General features: G+C 43.0%; 1 protein-coding gene across 3 annotated transcripts in view; it reads right to left on the bottom strand.

Annotated features, from left to right (window-relative positions):
- Positions 1 to 307: 307 nt before the first annotated feature.
- The window catches only part of LOC108801116 (glutathione S-transferase 3-like), a 24130-nt gene continuing 14880 nt past the window's right edge, over positions 308 to 9557 (bottom strand). The window contains exons 4-8 of one of the 3 annotated variants that reach the window (XM_018573070.1): positions 8693 to 8820; positions 7171 to 7175; positions 4553 to 4694; positions 1959 to 2084; positions 308 to 476 (exon numbers count right to left, since the gene is read on the bottom strand). In XM_018573070.1, coding sequence (XP_018428572.1) covers positions 354 to 476; positions 1959 to 2084; positions 4553 to 4694; positions 7171 to 7175; positions 8693 to 8820 — 524 coding nt within the window. In that variant the 3' untranslated portion in view covers positions 308 to 353. Of the gene's footprint in view, positions 477 to 1958; positions 2085 to 4552; positions 4695 to 5327; positions 5333 to 7170; positions 7176 to 8687; positions 8821 to 9557 lie in introns of all 3 variants that reach the window. The other 2 variants (XM_018573071.1, XM_018573069.1) reach the window with 2 other exon arrangements.

Raw genomic sequence — 9557 nt, 5'->3', positions numbered from 1 at the left:
CCTTCCTTATATTAACGGTGGGGCATATTGGTACTGTGCCATGTTCTGCTACTGGGACATTTTTTCTAACGCACTGTCAAGCCCCCCCGCACCCCCCCAACAGTCTGAAATTAACTGGTCCTATGCAAAAAAAAACATTGACCCCTGCATTACACGATATGTCAACTGTGACAATAGGACAAGAACAAAGGTAATATAAAAATAAAATAGATAGTATTTCCATAATTTCCATAGACTCTTTAATGTGAAACTCTGAAGTGTAAACCACAATGCACACTTTAGTATAAGTTCAAAAATATATGTATCTCACATTGTGTTTTTAGGAACACACTTGTTGATATTTCTTGATGATATCACATGTGAAGAATTTTTTTTACAGTGTTTACATATGTTGCATCAGGAATAGGCTTTCTTTTACTCCCTGGCTCCAAAAATTTCTTTATTGTAGGAATTGAAGATATTCTTGCTTTGAAAGCCTAAAGAAGAAGCAATAAACAGTATATTAAAACTCAACCTTCCTATAAATAAAATAGGAGGACAACACCATAAAAAGGTATAGAAAAATAAGCCTTGTAAATGCAAAGGAGAAAATAGGATTTCTTAGTACTCAGCATAAAATCATTTTCTCTGCACTCATTGAAGGACACAGCTGAGATCTATTGACAACCATGGGATATTCCTCAAAGGTATAGGAGAAATATCTCTTTCTATTTTTACACCCCCTTTATTTTGGCTGTTGTGTATCCAGTCAAGTATTCTTGATATTAAAACGGCTTTATGATATAATGCAAAATCCGGAATACCCAATCCTCCTCTGTGTTTTGGTCTCATCAATACTTTAGGACTAATCCGTGGTGTTTTATTAGCCCATACAAAACTTCTTCATAGCTGCCGTCTTAAGTTTTTGAAAAAAAAGGTTTGGCAATGGTATAGGGACTGTCTGAAACCTGTAACGGCTTTTGGGCAGTATGTCCATTTTTAGGACATTTACCCTACCCAACCATGACAGGCGTAGACAGTTCCATGTAAAAAAATGGGCGAAGATTTTATCTATCCAATCCCTAAAATTTATGACGTAGAGAGTATTAAGATCTTTAGGTATATTAATGCCCAAATATGCAATATAGTCGGGCTGCCATCTAAATGCATAATTATCCTTAATCCAGGATTGGACTTTATCCATTAATGATATATTCAGAAATTCTGACTTCGATATATTTACATGAAAGTTACTCAAATCCCCATATTTCTTCAGTTCTTTAAGTATATTAGGTATTGATACTACTGGGGAGGTTATAAACAGGAGTAAGTCATCCGCGTACAAAGCCAGTTTATGTTGTTGTGTTGGAAGAATCATACCCTCAATCGAGGGATTTTGTCCTTCCTGATTGGTCGGAAAGCTGGGCAATCAGGAAGCTGGGCACCATGTAATGACGCGACGCCCAGCTTTCTGATTGGCCGGGAAGCAGGTTTCATGCTCCCTCGTCACCTCATGATGAGGGAGCATGGAGCCGGCTTCCCGGCCAATCAGGAAGCCAGGCAGCGCTTCATTACACGGGCCCGGCTTCCTGATTTTCCAGAAAGCCGGCTCTATGCTTACTCGTCACATAGTGATGAGAAGCATGGGGATGGCTTCCCGGCTAATCAGGAAGCCAGGTGGCGAGTGATTACACGCCGCCTGGCTTCCTTAATGGGACTTCTGGTATTGGTATTCGGTATCGGCGAGTACCGGAAAAAAAATATCTGTACTCGATACCGGTATCGGTGCATCCCTACTACCTGGGAAAACTGTTGGGCAGTGAACAGCGAGGCCATGCTGTGTCCGAGGTCAATTTTTTTTTGTATAATAGCTAAGGGTATAGGGTGACCCATACCGGGTTTTTTTTGCTAAAAACGTAAAACTGTATTTTAAATAAAAAATGGCACAAACATGCGCATAAGGTATGCAGTTTGTTTACCTGTAAATTAGGAAGATTCTTCAGGATATCAGCATTTAGCTCTTCCACTGATAAAATGGCTTCCAGGAGATGCACGTCTGCTAAACTGAATTTTTTTCCAACTAAATATTCCTGGTTTTCCAAAGCCTAAAACAATAAAATAGATTAACTGCACAAAAATAGTATATGTAATCACAGAGATCAACATGTAAGGAGTACTTACACAGTTTGGACCAATTCCTCTCACCATAGTATAGCAACAGAGTTCTTGTTTAATAATCAGAAGTTACATTCCTACAATCAGGGAAAAGGGAGCTGGCTGCTGGGTGTTGAAGACAGTCCTTAAAGTAGCATGGTCCTTAGCTAGGCATGTGTGTGGGCTTGGAGCAAGTCGAGTTTGTCCAAATCCACGCAAAACAATCAGTGACACATCCCCCTCCTGGCCCAATCAGCTGCGGCAGGAGCATTGCCTGTCCCTTTTTTAACTGTTGCTGCGGAGCGGGGAATGCCCCCGTCGCTGACAGTTATGCAAAGGCTTGGCCAAACCTGGTTTGCTTAATTCCCTATGCTATAGAGATGCCTGAGACTATTGTTGGCAAGTACTGTACAAAGCAGCAGATGCATCATCCGAAATCATTAACTTTAGTGACTTTTAGTTTAGTGCCTGATCTAAAAATCACGATGCTGTGTACTACAGTGAGATTTCCGTAAAAGTTTCACAGCATGAACTAAACTTTGTGTGTCCCTTGAATCCAGCTGTGCCAATATAGTTTTTTACTGTGTGAAGTGAACTTAGTGTTGGTTGAGGGATCAAAACTGAACCGGAAGCAAGGTGACAAGCAACCAAAAAGAAGTAGCTATGTTTAGTGAGGACAATAAACCTCTCAGTTTTGGTACTCCCAGAGAAGGAGGTAAGAGGCCTCCTGTGATTAACAATGAAATCAATGGGTAAAAACTAGTCAGAGACTTAAGAGAATGAAGCTGCATCTCAGATGCCCCTGCTCAGAGAGTCCACTAGGTATTGTAGGAAGCATCTGGTGTCTTAGGAGATGTAATTCTCTATTGAAGTCAATGTGTGATGATTTCCTTCTTTTATGTACATAAAGCCTTGCAGGACATGACATATAAGTCTCCCACTCTCTAGGGTGGGGCATTACAAACAAAATAATTTATTTTCTATCAGGCTCATATATTATGCTATCAACACACAAATGTTTACTAGCTTTATGGATTTTTAAGTCCAAATTGAACAATTTGTCAAGTCTTTGATGGAGTGGGGGAGGCCTAGAATCTGTTGTATTTTAAATGTTGTCTGTATCCTCACTGGTGAGATTTCCCCTGTAAACTTACTCTGTCTGACACCAATCACCTGAACGAAAAGTGGGATCACAGAAAGTAATCCACACCTCACAAAAGTTCTAATCAGAGCGTATAACCACTCTCCCACTCGACTAGAAACATTTTTTTATTGCTTTCTTGGACACAAATAAAGAGATTTTCCCCTATTTCCTGTTCTGTCGAAAGCTGGCCATATACCTATAGATTATCAGCAGATTTTCTATGGTCAGATGGAAAAAGTGCAACAGATTCCTCCATCTACACTTAACTGTGTGGATGGAGGAATCTCCCACTGGGCCAAGCTTCAGTATCTTGCTAGTCGGCCCCACTCGCTCTAAAAATACCTGAACAATGCCTGCATCCAATCACATTGTTCAGGTGTTTTGACAGCCAGCAGGGCCGACTAGCAAGATACTGAAGCTCGGTCCAGTGGGAGATCCTCCATCCACACAGTAGCGTAGATGGAGGAGTCTGTTGCACTTTTTCCATCTGACCATAAAAAAATCTGCAGATAATCTATAGGTGTATGGCCAGCTTTAAATACATCAGATAGGCAAGAATTGAGGAGAGATATCCCTAGCAAGTACACAGGCAACAATAAAAACTTGACAGCAGTTATAACATTTACCCATTCTATGCAAAGCTAAAAAAAAAAGTTTGGCTGGAGCAGGGCTTTAAACGGTACCCAGAGACATAGGATGATCAGGGTTAGATCCAGCCAACTGTGTATGTAACAGAAAACATTTACAGCCAATCATTTGAGAAGCAACACAATATTATTCAAACTGGAATTCTACAGGCCAGTCAATGGTTTTTATTCCATGAGATGGGTGCTTGGGTTATCTGGAAATTCTCCTGCAATATATGAATGCCTGGACAATATCAGCATGCAAATTAACAACAACAAAAAAGCAATCAGTATTTGGATGGTACCCGCACAGAGAGTGAGACAAATTTAATGTATATCTGGGCAGGAGGCCAAAACTGGTTTAAGGGTACAATTGCTACTCCACCAAATAGGTGAAAGAATTGAAACCACCCAGGATCCCTGATGTGTTAAAAATGTATATGTTGCAGGGTTATTGAAGCATTTCTGAGCTACAAGTTCTGTGTTCAGTATACTAACAGATGGGAGTGTTTACACACTGACGGTGTAACCAGTGTGTAGTTATCAGCACAGGTATTATCCTGATTTATAATACATAGGCAGGCTAGATTTCTACTTCTATGCATTAAATATCTATGTAGACTATTGTTAAGAGAGAAAAAAATCATACTTTTTCATAAACCGGAAGATATCTGTTCAAAGCTCTTTGTTTAATAAGATCCCGTTGTTTCTTCTGTTCAGCTTCAGGCATAAAGTACAATGACATAGTCAATTGCATTAAGTCAGTGGTTCCTTCAACATACATGTCAATGCTGGAACAAAATAAAATAATAAAATAATGTACAGTAATCATCACTTACACAAATAGACGACTCTCTAAGTGCAGACTTGTACAGTAGTCAATTATAAATGAACCCTGCTTTTAAAGAGACATTGTCACATTTCAAATGCAATGTGACCTCCTGCTGAAAATGCTAGTTGCCTGCTGTTATGGCCTCGTCTGCCGCCGGACCAGCCAGAAGTGACGTCCCGTCACTAACGTGACGTCACTTCCGGCCAGTTCGACAACAGACGAGCAGCGTCGCTGATGGGGCCCTAGCTTGTCTCAAAGCCGCTGCAGTGGCAATGCTGGGGCCCTGCGCTGCTAGGGCCAGGCCTCCGCCTCTTAGCCCTTCACCGTCGGCCGATAGTCATGTAAGGGACCCGGGTGGGCCCCCCAGGCTGCCCGGGCCCCTTACATGAGTATCGATAGTACCCCCCTGATGGCTGCCCTGGCTGTTATACTGAACCTCTGGCTAGATGAGCTGCTGAGTCACTGACCTGGAACAAGTATGCCAATCACACAAGTCAGAGTAAAGTCAGCAGAAGTCAATGACTCAACGTATTAAAGACAGAGGGTCAATATGACCAGCAGGGAACTAATGCTTAAGGAATAAGCAATCAGCAATGCCTGCCTCCACATTTCACTCAGGAAAGGTTTCCTGTAAAGCAAAATTAGGGGTTCTATTCACAAAACTGCCGTAGGCAGCCGAGTGAATAACCGACCCGAAGTGAAGTGAGCCAAACGCTGTTCGGCTATTCACTTCAGGCTTGTATGGCTGATTTCAGCCGTATATCAGCCGTACATCGGCTTGCTTCGGGTCGGCCGACCCGGAGTGCAGAAGGAGTTCGACTCAGCCGATCTAACATCTGGATCGGCTAAGCCAAACCTCCGGCAGGCTACTCGCTATTCTCATAGATGCCGAACAGCAGTGAGTGAATAGCCGAATGCCGCCGAGTAATACTGAGAATACCGCTGTGGTACCGAGCAGAATAGAAAAATAGTATTAAAAAGTAGAAAACGATTGGGCGGAGCTCTCAGTGACAGCTAGTTCCGCCCAACTGTTTTCTATTGGCCGGGCGGTTCTGCTGGTGTCAGAATAATAAAAAAATTAAAAGACACCATAGGAATGCATAGCTAGATTCCTATTGGCTATTTCACTTTGCAATAGCCAATAGCAAACTAGCTATTGCACCTGCCCTCTGCTGCTGTCAATCACTAGAAGGGGACCTGATGGAGAACTTCAGGTCCCCCTCTGCTGATTGACAGCAGCAGTGGGCGGGTGCAATAGCTAGTTTGCTATTGCAAAGTAAAATAGGCAATAGGAATCTAGCAATGCATTCTTATGCAGGCTTTTTTTCCCTGACTGATGGTGGCCAGGGGCCCCGTGTCAGAAAATAAAACAGATGGCAAGGAAAGGTTTACTCTGCTCGATCGAGCAGAGTAAACCTTTCCGGGAGAAAGTGTTTCTCTACCGGGCGGCCGGGAGCCGCTATCTAATAGCGGGAGACTCCCAGAGCGTCCGAGAGTAATGACAGATCAGCGTTCCTGGTTACCTAGTAACCAGGGACGCTAATCTGTCTCTGCAAGTGGCCGGAGCCAGCCGTGCCTAGCTCTCAGAAGCAGGCTGTCGGCCGGCCAGCTTCGTCTTTCACCTCGGCTCGGTTGAATAGCCCGTACAGCTGCCCTTCGGTTCTACTGAACCGAAGGAGTCCTGGGGCCGAAGCTAGCCGAAGGATCAGCCGAAGCTACGGCTAGATCCTTCGGCAGCTTTGTGAATAGAGCCCTAGAACTTAACTGGATGATAATTACTTTGCTAAAGCATTGTGTACAATAAACAATAGTTGTTTTCATATATTATTATTATACAGGATTTATATTGCACCAATAGTTTGCACAGCGCTTTACAATATAACAATAATAATATATGTTTCACTTTTTTGCCATCCTCTTTTACATCCCAATGCTGCTAATCCCCTCGAGCCTCATTACAAAGCCTCTTTTCAGACAGTGCATTGCCTACAATATAGATGTTCAAGAAAAGGAACAGTGTGTACAGGTTGCAATTAGGATACTTATGTTCTACAGGTGCACCAAAATAAAAAAAAATCCCAAACCGAAGGGAAACCGAAATTTTAAAAAATGTCAGGCCGAAACCGAATTTTTTTTTATTTTAACTTTTTTTTAAAATTATATTTAATTTTTATTTTATTTTTGAAAACTTTTTATTTTTTTATATTTATTAATTCATTTTTTTATTAAATATTTGTATCTTTTACTTTACTTTTAGGGGCTTTGGGGAAATATTGGGGGTCCAAACAGACCCCTGATATTTCCCTTTTAAAATAGAAAAAGAGATTGAGAACACAGAGTCCTCAATCTCTTTTTCTGTATCCCTTGGTATCAGTGAACAGGAATCCTCTATGAGTGTTCCTGTTCATTCATAACATGGAACATTGTGTGTTTACTATAACTACAACTGTGAATGAACAGGAGGTGATGTAGATCACTCCCATTCATTCATATAATTGAGGATATAGTAACCATACCATGTCCTCAATTATTTACAAACACTCAGCGATCACTGAGTGTTTGTACCTTGCTCTCCTCTCTGACACGCTGTCACAGGAGGCTGATCAAGCGGTGCAGGGAGGAGAGCCCAGCCTCCTGTGACAGCGCTGGCTGTCTCCGCCCACACCACTGCTCTTCTCTGATCTACTCTGATCTGTGACAGGAGTCTGAGCGGTGTGGGAAGAGAGACGCCGGCCACTCACAGCGCTCTCCTCCGCAGCGCTCGGACACCTGTGACAGTTTCTCTCCTCCCCGCTGGGACACAGAGCAGCGCCCAGCGGAAGGAAAGAGACCTGGGATGCACCGCTGTATTGGCCAGAAAATGGCACTTGCGGCATTATGCCAAAAGTGCCATTTTTGGCCGATATGTTTCGGCGGCCAATATATCGGTGAATCCCTAATATTTTCAGTGCTGTGTAAGATCAGACCATTAGCCACAAACAATGCACCTATCACAGTCTGAATGCAAAAGGCAATAATGCTGCAAGCACTATTTTTGCAGACCGCATTGGACAGGAACACAGGCACTAATGTGCTTGCGTTCCAGGTGTGGGCGATTGCACTGCAGGCGGGGGTGCCGTTGACTCCCACCCCTGAACGCAGGGAGCCGGCTGGCTTGCGTTCCAGAGGGCGAATGCTCTGGAACGCGGACCTTGTGGTGTGAATCGGCCCTTAAGGCTGGATTTACACCTGTGGGTTTTTGCTGGATGCTTTTTTATTGAAATGAATAAAAATAAATCAAAACGCATTTTGACGCACAAGAACATAGCATGTGGGTTATGGCGCTTGTCGCTATTCAGTAAGTGCATTGCAATATGCATTAAAAAATGTACAACAACGCATGTTGATGCGTGCGTGTTGACGTGTTTTGATGTGTTTCCATTTATGTCAAAGGAAAGCGAGAGTAGAGGAGAAAACATAGCATAGCTTAAAACTTATTGTGCCACTTTCTGAAATGTGCTGTTTACTGTTTAACTTTATATAAATTTATATAAATGTTGGCTTACCACTAAGCAGGCTATCCCCCTTTCAGCCCATCATGAATGCAGCTGCTAGACTCATCCACCTTACCAACCAATCAGCGTCCACCACCCCCCTCTGCCAATCGCTCCACTGGCTCCCACTTCCACAAGGTATAACATTTAAAAAACTAACAATAACCTACAAAGCCATCTACAACTCCGCCCCAACCTACATCCCCCACCTTATCTCAAAATATCACCCAAACCACCTCCTTCACTCTTCCCAAGACCTCCTGCTCTCCAGCTCTCTTGTCACCTCCTCGCATGCTCGCCTCCAGGATTTTTCCAGAGTGCCTCCCATCCTCTGGAACTCCCTACTCTAATCTGTCCGCCTCTGTTGGCGCTATATAAATCCTGTATAATAATACAGATATAATAATAATAACACTTACCAAACTCTTTCTTTCAGGTCCTTCCCATATATGTTGTATTTTCCAGCTATGTAGCTCAGGATGGCTTTAGTTTGAACTAGTTTCATGCCATCTATTTCCACCATTGGAACTTGTTGAAACAGCAAATCTCCGCCTGGAAAGAACAAGTGCAGACTGAATAAATAAAAGTCACTTCTGAACAGAGCCAAAGTCAATCACTCAGACATTTGTGTTTCATCCCACAACCTCTAGAAAAGGAGCATGCTTTGTATTGTGGGTCCAGGTTCTATGCAAGAACAACTGCTAAGTTATGGAACATGAGCAGTCAACTAATGTTATGGTGTAAACTAGCCTTGGCTTAAAGCCCAACTCTGGGCTAAATCTGATTTATACAGTATATGTCCTTCTGCATTTGTAAAAAAAATAGATGAATAACTCTGATTGCAATACTCACTTGTAAAAAAAAGAACTCTGGGAGATTTATAAATGAACCCTTGCAGGGGGGCTACCCCGGCTGTGGTATGTCCCTCTGCGTCCCCACATCTAATGGACTGCATTAGACGTGATGACGTCACTGGTCCTTAGACTTCCGGAGCCTGAGGTGAAGAGACTGTGGGGACTGATCTAGCAGACAGATGGGACCAAGAATCAGGCGATTATTTCTTCTTTATTTTTACTCCTTAACAAAGTGAGCCCTTAACCCTTGCACCACAATGCAAGTCCCAGTGCCTAAGGGTCATATTCCAGGCTAGACCCATAATCTTCCAGCCCAGCAGGGTCTGGGTATGGCCTCAAAAGCTGCTGCTGTAAATAAAGTCACCAGGACTTGTAGAAACCAGGGGCGTTCCGAGGCTGGGTGACACCCGGAGCAGTAACCGAGTGTCACCGCGC

The sequence above is a fragment of the Nanorana parkeri genome, unplaced genomic scaffold (genome assembly GCF_000935625.1).
Source record: "Nanorana parkeri isolate BGI_ZX_2015 unplaced genomic scaffold, ASM93562v1 scaffold2226, whole genome shotgun sequence".
Classification (NCBI taxonomy): Eukaryota; Metazoa; Chordata; class Amphibia; order Anura; family Dicroglossidae; genus Nanorana; species Nanorana parkeri.
Note: the sequence above shows the minus strand (reverse complement) of the source record. Positions and strands in the feature narration are given on the sequence as shown.